This window comes from Lissotriton helveticus, chromosome 10 (assembly GCF_964261635.1).
Source record: "Lissotriton helveticus chromosome 10, aLisHel1.1, whole genome shotgun sequence".
NCBI classification, from domain to species: domain Eukaryota; kingdom Metazoa; phylum Chordata; class Amphibia; order Caudata; family Salamandridae; genus Lissotriton; species Lissotriton helveticus.
In genome coordinates, this window is record NC_136071.1 from 1,003,688,156 (window position 1) to 1,003,701,722 (window position 13,567).

The 13,567-nt window shown below is 47.5% G+C and overlaps 1 protein-coding gene across 2 annotated transcripts in view; it reads right to left on the reverse strand.

Moving 5' to 3' along the window:
• The window catches only part of HDAC9 (histone deacetylase 9), a 2,824,806-nt gene that overhangs the window by 2,476,876 nt on the left and 334,363 nt on the right, over window positions 1-13,567 (reverse strand). For both annotated transcript variants that reach the window (XM_078663676.1, XM_078663675.1), the window contains 2 exons: window positions 11,867-12,074; window positions 10,564-10,781 (listed from right to left, as the gene is read on the reverse strand). In XM_078663676.1, coding sequence (XP_078519802.1) covers window positions 10,564-10,781; window positions 11,867-12,074 — 426 coding nt within the window. The remainder of the gene's footprint in view (window positions 1-10,563; window positions 10,782-11,866; window positions 12,075-13,567) is intronic.

Here is a 13,567-nt window from a genome sequence, read left to right on the forward strand (position 1 = left end):
AGAATGTCATAGGAGCCTTTTGCTAGGTATCTGGGAGTAAGCAGCACCTCGTAAGTTTCTAGTTGATTTTTATATTGAGTGGAACGTCGAGTCTGCTCTTCTCCCAAGAAGATGTGCCTCTGATAATTTGAATTTAGAGGGTTTATGTGGGTGACTCCTTGCTGCTGTCTAACTGGCGCCTCATTCGGTGGTCCTTCCTCAGTTTGTAGTTCTTGCCGCTCGCCCTGGATTGAGTTTAAATTTAGAAGGTTGTTGTATGTATCTCCTAGCTTCTGTCTGCCTGACACCTCGTATGGTGTTCCTTCTGCTCTTGGTAGTCCTTGCTGTTCGCCCTGGTTTAAATTAGGGTTTGTTTCTGTCCTTTGTTGGCGCACCGGGCCTGAGGCGCTAGGTTGTGCACCCGCTTCCTTCTGTGATGGCCTCAGTTGGGCCTCCTCATTGATTTGACCCTCCAGGAGGAAGAACTGATGTCTTTGGGCCTCACCTAGGACGGGGGGTGCCTCTCTGGGCTTCCTGGCCTTGGTGTCCTGTTAGGAAGGAAGATGGGAAAGAGTGGTTTAGGGCTGCTTTTGGTTTCTGTGGCTCCGGAGGTTTGTGTTACTGGTGGTATATGTCTGCTTTTTGCTTTGGATTTCTTCGATTTCTTCAGTTGTTTCTTTAATCTTTTTTTGGCCCTCCTTGACAGCAGAGCTTTTTCGCTTACCGAAGCACCTTCAGCCTTTGACACCAAAGGAACAACGACGAATGAGACGTCACTTGTAGTATCAAGGTCCAAGGCCTCACGGTCCCCATTCCCTTGATCTGCCGGTGTGGTGTTGTTGCAGGGCTCTACCAGTAGCTCTTTTGTTGGGCTGCTAACCGCAATGCAATGATTGGTCATTTCGACATCTACTGTCTTCAGGGCATGTCGGTCGTGTACTTGAGGAGTCATCTCTCCTTGTCCCTTGACTAAAGCCAGCATATCCTTTAGAACGTCAGGTAAGCTTGCCCATTTTTAGGTCTCGCCCTGCGATTGCAGGCCAAAGGCCTGCTGTCGCAGAGCGAGACTATTGCAATCATTCTCGCTTTCAAGGACTGAAAGGGAGAGGACAAGAGACTGGCACGCGCACGCAGCAGCAGCCTGCCGGGATCAGGTCGCACGCGCTCCGATTCCGGCAGGCTGTTCACAACACGTGCAAACACACATACCCCCGCCCCCGCCGAGCATACACACACGCACGCACACACATACACAGAGAACCCCCCCCCTACACACACATCCCCTACCTTGTCTCGGCGTCTTCGAGCTCCCTTACCCCGCTCCTCTGGTGCGCGCACACCACTGGTTTCGATTCCCGCGTCGGCTCCTCTGTGGTGCGTGCGCACCACAGATTTCTATTCAGTGTTTATTTCAACAGCCAATCAGGAGGCAGAACTCCTTGAAGAGATGCTCCCTCTCTGGTCCGCCATCATTTTAACTGCATGGTGCGTCGTGCACCCCAGCAAAAACGGCAGCATGGGCCAATCACACCCGTGCGAGCACTTTAAACGTGACTTGTTACGTATGCTTATGTCGCTATATTTCCTGGCCTTTGTGTGTTTGCTGCCCAACTGCGTTCGACGTAAGTGTATGTTCACCTCACGCCTTTGAATCCAGCCATGTGAGAGGGAAAGTATCTCCTTGTCAAAGAGAGCCGGCTCCGGTAAGCCACTTTACTTGAGAGAGAGAGAGGGAGCCTTTTTCTGCCCGCCCCCTCCTCCTGCCGCGCTGGTAGGATGCGGGCTGGAAGGATGCTTTCAGCCGGGGTGGTTTCCGAAGCGCAGCTCCCCCGGGACGGGCGGCTCACCGGGGGCAGCGCCGCCCCTCCCGGGCACTCCAGATTGAGCAGTGTGTGTGACAGCTCCGTGGTGAAAGCAAGCCCTAATTCCTTCCTTTCAGGGTTTTCCTTGTTTAAAGTTGCTGGTTTAGAAAACTCGTTCAACTTGCACTCCAGGGGTTTTCGTGAAACGCTTTAGAAAAGTTCTTATGTTTCCAAGCAGTCGATTCGAATGAAGCAGGGACGCCCCCGCACAACCTGCCCCTTGCTCAGCGCAGCCTAGGCCCTAGTTGACAGAGACACGTTCTGGGCTGTCTTTTTAAAGCCTCCCACCTGACAGGCGCCTTCATCTCTGCTGGCCGAAGATGAAGCCCGAGGAGTGCAGCCAGGTCGGAGCCAGGGGCAGCGCTTGCAGTCAGCTGCCTGCTTCCAGAGCGGACGTGTGGTCTCTCGCAGCCTGCCAAGAGGACTGGGGGATGACATCAGACCCTCTGCTTAGTGCGGGGCTCCATCACAAACGAGGAATGCAGCAGGGGGTGATAAGCTGTTAGACAAGGAGCCGGCCGACGCTTGCCGCCTCTCCCATGCCCGTGGTGCTTGTAAACCATTCGCGAGAGCCCGGAGACGGCGCTGCATAGCAGACGAGCCTACCTACCCTACACTCAAGATCCAAAATAGCACAGCACGGTGCTACAACGCGTAGGATGACGTCGTTTTCACGGACAGGATGGCATCTGTATGGAAACCTACAATAAGCTGTGCCTCCTCCGGTGTCAGATGTCCCTCCGTGCAGCCCCTTCCTTCCCACTTCCTGCCATGGAGGGGAAACAATGAGCCGTAGGTGAAATCGCCGCAGAGCTCTGCCCAAGGAAGGCTTCGGGTTGGGCTTTATTACAGTACAAGCAGCATCGCCATGGCAACCAGGGAACAGCATCTGCCTTATGCCTGAGCAGGCAGGAGCTGAACGGATCTATTGGAATGATTCATAGTTTGCACAGGTCACATGGGGCTTCCCTTTAACCCTTGACGGGGTGGGGCAGGTCAACGCTGCTCTCTGCACCTGCGAGAAGGAGCATTTCACCCTCGGAATGTTCTATTTTAGCACACTGCACACACACACACACACACCTTTTCAAAGGGATCATGTTCAGGTAGGCGCAAGCACAGGCACGTTTTCATACAGTGCTCGAAGAAAAGTAAAGCCAAAAAAGGCAGGATGCTGCGCACTGAAAATATTTCAGGAGGACAGCGTGAGTTAAAACTAAAATGATCTAGAATCCCACAGAAAAAATAGCATGCCTGGGTTGGGGCCAAATGTTGCGGATGCATGTGTAAACTGCAATTTAATCTGCTCATCTTCGTTACAAAATGTAATTTACGGCAATTAAAACATCTGCAACACTTCTAAGATGTGCCAATGAGTAATGTAGTTTTACAGAGAAGGTGCAGCAAATATGTTTGACATAATATTTCCTTTTCTGTGCAAATTTTGTATTAATGTTGCTATTGAGAATAAATATGATTGTTAGTGCTGCATCTATAGGCTCTTTTGTATGATCAGTTGTCCAAATAACGGTTAATTGAGAAGTAATAAGTAGATTTTGTGAAAAATGATATAGAAGCATACATAATCATTGCTAGCTTTCGATAGAAATGATTAGATCATGAGAATGATTTCAATAGATAGTAAATGTAAATGTAAATGTATAGGCATTTATATAGCGCACTACTTACCCGTAGGGTCCCAAGGCGCTTCGACCGCTGCGAAACCCTTCCTGGCTTCCCTGAGAGATGGTCCCTTAATGGGTATCTCCAGGGTGAGACCAGGCATCCCCGGGGGTCTGGTGGGGCCGTTAGTGAAGATGAGGCAAGCTAATGCCCAGAGTCGCCGAGTGTGATCGCTGATCAGAGTGGGCACCGAGGCGAGAGAATTATCGAGTCCGCTGACCCTGGTCCAGAAACCTGCCGCGCCGGGAATCGAACCCTGGTCCCGGGCCGTCCTCTGCTCTCGGGTCTGCCGCCTCTAACCAGTGAGACACACTACTTCACTATAGTATAATCACCTAGGCTCATAGTCCTACGTGGGTCTCCCTTTGTAAACTACAACATTACTCACTAACGGCACAGGGAGTGATTAGGCCTAACTAACAGGCAAAAAGCAGACAATCGCAACACTGTCTACTTTGTGACAGCTGCTGATATGGCCACATATCTCACCGCCACATCCACTGATGGTGTCCATTCGCAACCATTTGGCTTAATGCTTCCAATTTATCCCCAGACAGGTACTTACTTCACAGCCTTCTCTACTAAACTGATGCAAACGCGGCTGTTGTCAGTCTAGGTTACCTACTCTTCCAACTGCCAGGAAACCTGAGGCATAAATATACTATGCCAGAAAGCATAGGAAAAAGATTAAGAAAAAACTCTGCTCCACCCTTTACCAAATTCTTTCTACATTAGTCTGCTACTAGGTCATTTAGTAAGTGCTAACGGTCGCATTACCGTAAGTCCTTATTCACAAAGCAGATCTAGAACATTTGGTGTCTTATGGGACAGGAAGAAACAACTTGGATACAGTGCATAACGAGGTTCTTGAACAAGGGAGTAGCCAGACAATTAAAATACCCTACACTTTGAAGTAAAGCTCTTATGTTGTGAAGCAAGTCATCACGGCTATCCACAGAAGAGCTCTCTTATTTCTTCCATTCAAGCATCTATCTAGTTATCCTTTCATCCTTCCATTCACCCACTGATATCCGCCATTTCACCTCTACATTGTCATCCATTCCTCCTTTTATCCATTACCAGTCTTTCAACATTCTGTTCATCCATCAATATCCAAACCAATCCATCCATCTCCCTTTCACTCAATCCATCCTCCCATTTACTCATTCATGAATTTTCACTCATCCATCCTTAGTCTCATCCTTTCACTTATTCATCCATCAACCTTTCACCCATTCATCCACCCTTTCACTGATCTATCCATCCTTTCACTCACTCACCCTACCCTTCCACTGTAATTATGAGCATTTGTATGCTGAGCTGAAGACAGAAGAGCCCCATCAAGAACTCCACACCCATTGTAGCTGCTAAAGTGGGAGATTCACAATTCCTTGTCCAAACCTATCCATCCACCCTTTCACACATCCATCTCTCCAGCCATTCATCCATCTTTTGGCTCATCCATTCACCTAACCTTTTCCTCCATCCATCTAACTCATCCATCGATCCTTTCACTCAACCAACCACCCATCCATCCATCTACACTTTCACTCAACCACCCGCCTACCCTTTCCCTCAGCCAGCCGTCCTTTCACTTAACCATCCATTCTTTCACTCATCCATCCACTCTTTAAACGATCATCCATCCACTCCTTAATCCACCCATTAATTTTTGCACTCATCCATCTATCCACCCCTTTCACTTATTCAGTCATCCATCAACCATTTTGCTCAGCAATCCTACCTCCACTCATCCATCCACCCATCCATCCACCCTATCACCCATCCATCCACTCATCCATCCTTTCACCTTTTCAATCAGCAAAAGTCTCCATTCACCCTTTCACCCATTCATCCATCCACCCACTCTTTGACTCACTCACACATCCATCCATTTTCCCTTTCACTCACTTACCCACCCTTTCACGTTAAAATATGAGCCTTTGTCTGCCGAGCTGGAGACAGAGGATGACCATCAAGAACCCCCCGCCTCCTGAAGCTGCTAAAGCAAAAGGTTCATGATGCCCCTGTTCATGGAAACCCCTGCAATGGTGAAAGGGCGCTAATGTCAAGAGCCTGTATTTGACATATCCATCACGTTTCATGGAACTTTACTTCCTCTTTCTTCAGAACTCACAAATCCAAGGTCGTGGATGTTATTTTAAGCAACACTGCATACAAGTAAATTATCCAAGGGGCAGAAGGCACCATCTCATTCTCTACACAAGTGCGAAAATCACTTGCATCCTTTCAGTTTTGAATCACTGGAGAATCAATAGTCCAACCCCATAAATACTTCTTCAGTAAAGGTATACTACACACTACCAGTTGTCATTATCACATGGCGCTGGCTCATCTTAGGTAGAACTGAAAACCACAGGATCCAATTATACTTTTCTGGCCAGTGGATTTGTTCGCCTCAATTAGTATGACATTATCCTAATGTCACGAAAGTCACTTCAGAAGGCTTTACCTAGATTTAAACAGGAAACAGCCACTACAACGCAGCTGTTTCCACGCATGCTTTGCAACGTATGCATGGTTACCACGTATAGCCATTACCACACATTCCTATACTACAAAATACGTAGTAAAGGAATGGGAGTAAAAGGAAGAAATAACACTGGCGTTGCCAATAGGTCTCGCAGTAGGAAAGTTGGAGCTATTGGTTTTGTAAATGACAAATCCCCTTTATGTTTTTAAAATGAAAACAAAAATAAAAGGCATTGTTATTTGCAATTGTAATAGCTCAAACTCTCGTGAATGCGAGACCTATTGCATTGCAAATGCTTGTTCTATTATGGCAGCACAGGAGTTGGTGTTAGCCGCATTGGTGTTGTGGGCGTCAAATAGGGCCTCTAGTTTTGCCAACTTGTCGTCTTGGCGCGCCAGATGCTGGGCAATTGAGTACAGCAGATCGATTTGTACTTCCATCTTCGTGGACTGCCATAACAGTGCTCTGGCCATTGTATCCTGAACTTCTCTTATGGCAGACAGGTTTAATTCTTTGAGGATGGCTTCTTCGGTTACATTTTGCTGAGGGGTTCGGCCCAACGGACTCCATCCCTCGGTTTGTGGTGTTCTCAGGACGTCAATTTTTCCTGGATTTATTGGTGTTGCTTCGAGTGTTCGTTCAATGGACTGTTCTAATTTTATGCAGAAATGATGTTGTTAGTGTGGCCATTTCAGGTGAGGTTGTCTTCTGTTTTACCCGAGGTATCTCCAATGTGTGCAATTGCTTGCCTATGCTCTTTGGAGAAGTGGCTGCAAGTGCCTTGTTTTGTTCCTCGGTGTCTTCCTCCGCGTTTGCCCCCACTGTGGGTCTCACGTGAATATCGGCTGTAATCCTGATCGGGCTCTTCGCCCTGACGGCGGGCTGAAGACATGCTTTGGGACTCCCGATTTTCTCCGTGATGGCAAACTCGCAAGAATTATGGCCTCTCTGGTCCTCATAGGTCTTTAGTGGCCCCGGTGTGGAGGCGCTCTCTCGTTGTCTATCGTCCCAGGCGGTTAAGCCACTAGAAGCCTGAAAGAAATGTGTAATGAGTCCTTGGGGAAGGGAGTTGCCATTAACTGTTTCCTGGGTTTTTTGAGAGCTTATGCTCCTTGTTATCCTTCTTTGTGCTGGGCATTCAAGGTTCACCTCCGCCTCCTCCGTGCTAGACTGAGTCTTTTTGAGCAACATCTTTGGGTGCCGTTAACTGGGGGTCGGCGCGATGTAGTTCGAGCCAGTGAGCCTCTTTATTTGATTATGTCACCTGTACTTGACTTGTGTGACTTATGTATGTGTCTAAGTCTACACGCACACACGAATAACAGGGGGGTCTACTGCGCTGGGTCTTTAGATCTTTCTAACGGCACCTCGTCGCCTGTCTCTACTGTCTCTAGAGGCTGGGGTGGTTGCACAGGCTTTGTTCTTTGCTCAATGTGAACTCCCAACTATTCACTTGGCAGAGGAAGTTCGGATGCTTCAGGAGGCTTCAGGGGTCAATTTTAAGGACAGCAGTAACCAGACCTGAAAGGGATGTCTGCATGGGCGGCAGAGGCTCCGTTTGACAATGCTGGTGGGCTACCAGAATAGCAAAGAGTTTCACTGTGGGACTGTGGTTTGATAGTTTTTCTGTGGTTCTTTGCGCGTCTTGCGCGTCTTGGGGGGGTGGGGGGGCAGGCAAGCGGGGCGCACGGGGGAACCGCAGGCTGAGAGACCTAGTCGGGCAGCCCCTCGGTCCGCACCCCGGGCTCTTACTTCGCAGCCGCCTCTATCGGCGGCCGCGCTTCCCTCCACAGCTTACCTCCACGCGCTGTGCTGCTCCAGGTGCTTCTTGATGAACAGTTCCAGTGAGACACGGGGAGCCAGGGACTCGGTTGCCGCCCTGCACGCCGCCCTTGATCTCACTGCTCACACAGCTCGGTGCTCTCTGGCGCTCTCTGGTGTAGGATTCATGCACTGCAAGTTTGTATGAAGAAGTCTTCGAGTAACTGTTCCCAAGCCAAGTTCATCCAGCAGTTACGGTTCCTTCACTGTGATCCATCACGTCTCATTCCGCGTGTCTTACTGAAAATAAATCGGCAACTCGGGCCGTTTTCTTCCACCATCAGCGGTGGCCTGGATGAGTGTTCTCCTAGCGGTATTGGCCGTGGAATTCCTAACGGCGGTTGCCGTGTATCCTAAATGGCATCAACCGCCTTCAAGTTCTTGTGGCGGGAGCTGTGATACACAAGCGGCTTCAGCCGCGTCTCAGTTCTTGCGGCGTGTGCCGCGATACACAGGCGGTTTCAGCCGCGTTTCAGTCGGTGCGGCGGAAGCCGCGATGCACAAGCGGCTTCAGCCGCGTTTCAATCGTTGCGGCGGGAGCCGCGATACACAAGCGGCTTCAGCCACGTTAGAATCCTGGCGGCGAGTGCCGCGGTCAATACCTGGCGGCGGTTTCCCGTTGTGCACTAGCGCCGTCAGCCGCGTTCCAATCCAGTCGGCGTCGGAAATCTACACAATCACTTTTTTAACTAATAAAGCATACAAAATTCAACTGAGTCTGTCGGCTGTGCTATATTAGGTTTTATGATCAGCTAGTAACAAAAGGACGTCTGTGACAAAAAACAGAACCCCACTGAGCTATCCACGTAAATACAGTTGTGTCATCTGCATGCTACATGTTCTACATTACCCCTCTGCACTACAGTCAAAAGTGCAACTAGACAAAACTCTGATCTCTGTCCAACAGGGACATAAGGCTGTAAGTATGCAGCAGGGGTTTACAGGACATGGGTCTTTGGAGGTGAAGAGACAATGTGGGGCGATAGATCTCAACAGGCTTGTAGGGGTTGGGGGGAGTTACAGCCCACCCAACACAGCCTCGCCCCTCTGATAGCATGTTTTGAATCAATGCTATTTTTCTCCAGGTCGAAACTGATAAATTCCCCATGTATCCTCTCTCTGGTTGGGGGTTTTGGGAAAGTCTCCTGGTTTGAGTGGCCAAGACTGAGAAGGGCTTTGTGGTCTCATGTGCAAACTCGTAAAGTATGGATGCTCAGGGCCCAAGGCAAGCTTTAATACAAAGCGATGGTGGGGAGGGATGGCTGTGAGAGCGAGGGCTGGAGCCAAGGTGCACTGTAACAGGAATAACGAGTGCTGTGGCAGGGAGGGGCATTGTGATATGGAGGTGAAGGGAACTGCAGGCAGAAGGCACTGAGATACAGGTGAAAAAGGCACTGTGGATAGAGGAGCACTGTGATAGCGGGAGAAGGCCACTGTGGAGAGAGGGGCACTGTACTAGGTAGCAGTGGCGACAGTCACAGTGGCAGGGATGGGGGGTATTCATCAAGGCGCATGTGACTGCAATGGTGTCCTTTGCAGAAGGGACTGGATGGGTGTGATAGGGAGAAGATGGTACTGGGAAAGGTAGGAGCGAGTATGAGTATCCAAACACTTTCCCCACAAGCCTGTGCGTTCTGTGTCATTAAAGCTCCGGAAGCCGCATGCGCCCTGCCAGCATCAGCAAATCCTTTGCCTGCACACGCCTCATTACACTGCCCCTCTCGACAGAATGCTTTATTAATCACTGAGTATCATGCACTGTACTGTTCACAAACTTCCAGCCTATCATGATTTATTTAAAATATAGCTTTCTCCATATCAGACACATAGCAGTGAAACCAGATTTCGCTCTAATTCTTATTGTAATGCCATCAATAGCGAATAATCTAGATACTAATACACTGACTGGCAGGAAGAAAAGTTTTTACTTTCGGACCACCCTCAGCTCCTTCGACTATTTTCTTATGCTGCAAGGCCTTGTCTGTGCTACTGAGGCAGGCAGTTTGCTGCAGGTGCCGCTGTGCAGGAATTTATTGATGTTGTCCCATGTCCAGGGAGCACTATTCTGTCACTCTGTTACCTGTAGGATAACAGTTGTGTGTAAAATAACACACACACAACTCACCAGACCTCGCAGCTTCAGCTACACTGGAAAGCGCAGACCACTGGCTGGTGCCGCTGAAATTATGCTTCCAGTTGAATGTGTGTGCAGTTTATACTGCGTATAACACAACACACCTGCCCATCTCCCACCCTTGATACCAGGCACTGGTGTGCACCAGAGCTAGCACACTGGCAGCATGAAACAAATATAAACATGCAGGTGCACAAGCCTCGCTCCAGGGCTGTGGCTTTTTAATGGCCTGTGCAGAGTGCTGGCTGTGTTTCAGAGAAAAATTCAAAATACACGGCCCTGAGAAATAGGTGGAGGTTCTCAGCACCTGAAAGCACCTGCACAAATTAAGTACTGCATCCTCTACCAATATGTGTGTGATTTAAATTGTTCAAAAAGTGCTTCAGAAAGATTTGCCACAGGCAAATGCAAGCAGATAGGGGAGCTTGACTGCAATTAAATATATTGTGAATAATGTTCTCTAAGTACATTTGAAACAGAAAGGTTTTCACGTACAAATTATTGATGTACAGTGATCCCCTACATACACATTAACCAGTTCTTACACATCTCGGGGGATCAAAAGAAATTGAAATGCACAGTTATCTTACTTTATTCATTTGCATCTGTTGTTGGTACTGTTTCTGCTTTTCCAGGAACTGCTGGTGCTGCTGCTGGATGACAAGTTGGGCCAGTGTGTTCTGAGGTAGAGGAGCGGACTGAGTTCGATGTAAAGGCCGGTGACGGGGCAACTTGTGGGCTACTCTCCCACCCGGAGAGACTCTTTCCTTTGACACCAATGGAGACTGAGGATGAAGAGGCACCCCACCTGCAAAGGAAGAAACATTCTTAGAAATACTAAACTACCATTCCTCACACACGGGACATCAATACACGTTAATTTATTTTAAAGAACCATTTTGTAGGTGATTGATGCTGGAATAGAGCATAATTTTCTTTCTGTGAGGTGTAGGCATGCAATGAGAGGGACTCAGGGTAATGATAGTCAAATCTCTCAGTAGACAACCAGTGCATGAGAGATAACTAAGGGAACAGCCAGGTCCCAATGGACTTCTTTTAACTTGGAAAATATGTATCCATCTTTTGTAGACTCGTAACAAATTGCACAAATGTACAAACAAGACCAAGAAAGAGTTACCATCTTCATAATGCATAGAAAAACTGAGTTTAAACAGAAATTGATGGTCAGATGACCTGAAGGCCTATCTCAATGGCATCTCTGCTGGCAGTAACCGTGGCAGCTGGTATCCTGAAAATTTATGACATTGTGTGGCACAAAACACTGGCCTCAAAATACTTTGAAAGGGATGCCTACAACTTGCCCTCTCCAAACAGCAATTATTTTTCCATATCTAAATCTATTTTAGGAGTTGGTAAAATGTTACTGACTTTTAAAACGTGTTTAGTATTGTAAAAGGGATTTTTGAAATCACAATCTTTGAATCACATTGTTTGAAACCATAGAAATGCTTTGCACATCTAGCCCCCTGTAGCGCCACATATTGTAAAGGACGAGGCTGATAATCCCTCATTTTTTCATCCCAAAGCAAACCTAAATGAGAGGCATGGCCTAGGGCATATCCCAGGTGGAGAAAGTACAAGGCTGATATAAGTGGGAGATGCGGTACATTGTGCTGTCCATATTCATGCAGTCAAAAGATACCTGGAGTAGATGTCCACAAGCAATAGCAGGTGGGCATGCCCATTCACAAATGGGTTTAAAGAGACCAGTTTTCTTTTGGGATATGTGCTCTCATTTGCAGCCATCCTTCGATGTGCTCTTTTGGTTGAAGTATTTAACCATTTCTAGCAATTCATCTGAATCGGATATAGCAACACTCAGATTGCTGCCCTGAGGTTCAGTGACACTCTGCTAAAGTCATTTGTTATTACCAGATGCAAGAAGCTTTTGTTGTCGCATTTGTTCTTTCAGTAGCAAATGCTGGAGGAGTGCTTGATGGCTGCTGTTAGGTTTTCCTTCTGCTATGTGAGGATGACTTGAAGATGCAGAAAGGCTTCCACTAAACTGACCAGAAAGAGCACTGCCTTGCCTCAGTGCCTGAGGCTCACATTTCTGTTTTTCCTTTAGGGTGGATGGTGCCTGTAACAAAAGAAAAGACCAAAAACAAATACAATACAATTAAAATCATAAACTGAAGACCATTTTCTAGATGAGTTTATATTTAATATTCCCCACATTCTAGACATATTTCATTCATTGTTCAAGGAATATGTGGCTGCTTTCATGTTTTATTGAAGGTGCTCTTTCATGATCTGTGATGTGGGGTGTTTGCAAACCAAGATCAAATATGTGTGTTCATGTTCACAAGGGCCAAAGTGTTTAATGTTCACGATGAACAACAAGCATGCAACTTTTTTCCTTTCATCATATATAGATTATTTTGAAATTAAATGCTAAGGACTGAATCATGTATTTAGGTTTCTATAGAATGATGCCATATTGACCATCTCATAAGGTGTGTCTTGGTTTTCAAAACATGCATGCGCCTTTTAAGTGTACACCTGTAGTTCAGGGTAGTTGGTGAGCCATCTGAGTAACAGTTTCCTTGCCCACTCTCTCAGATATGTCCTAGTTACCCCTTAGCTTTTGTAGTGGGCCTGAAATAACCACCAAGAGGGCCCAAAGAACCTCCTGAGTAAGCCAAAGCGTGTTTAAAAAGTTGGGGAAAGGTAAAGGGTCGTGGACCAGGGTCAGCGGGCTCGATAATTCTCGCCTCGGTGCCTACTCCAGTCAGGGACCACACTCGGCAACTCTGGGCATTAGCTTGCCTCATCTTCACAACGGCCCCCCAGACCGCCGGGGATGCTTGGTCGCACCTTAGAGATACCCATTAGGGACCATCTCTCAGGGTGAGCCAGGACGGGTTCCCCAGCGGTTGAAGCGCGGAAATACTCCTCCGGGAGTTGATTCTAGCGCTATTTAAACCCACAATTAAAGCCCTCACTGGGTGATAAAAGCGCTCTGATGTGCATGGTAGCACATTACTCTGTAATTTTGTTATTACTTGTAAATGTCTATGGACTGATTATAGGTCAGACATAATTGCAAGTGAAAAGTGCACAGTCGCTAATTCCCCAGTGCAAAAAACATGGGGACAGGTGTACAACGCATATTACAGATCACAAACGGCCCAACGGGCCATTTGCCAGTGGTAAAATAAATCTTACTATGTACCAACTCACAAGATATGGTTTCCATGTCGTTATTAGGAAGGGGCGTGCCAAGGGCGTCCCTTTTCTAATAGCAAGTCGCAGGGGGGTGTACAATTGTTTGCGGCCAGAATGCAGTCGCAAAACAATCGTAGTTTACTGCATACTTCAAGTAGGTTGTAAGTCCATCACAAAGGGGAATGGGTCGCCCTTCCCCTTTGTGACTGTCAGCAAAAAAAGTTTTTTAAGAGCAGGCAGTGGTCCCAGGGACCTCTGCATTCTCTTAAAAATGTAAACAGAAATGGTTCATTTTTCTTTTTCAAACGCATCCCGTTTTCCTTGAAGGAAAACAGGCTACATTTAAAAAAAACTTTAAAAAATTGCTTTACTTAAAAACAAACACAGCCATGGTGGTCTGCTGTC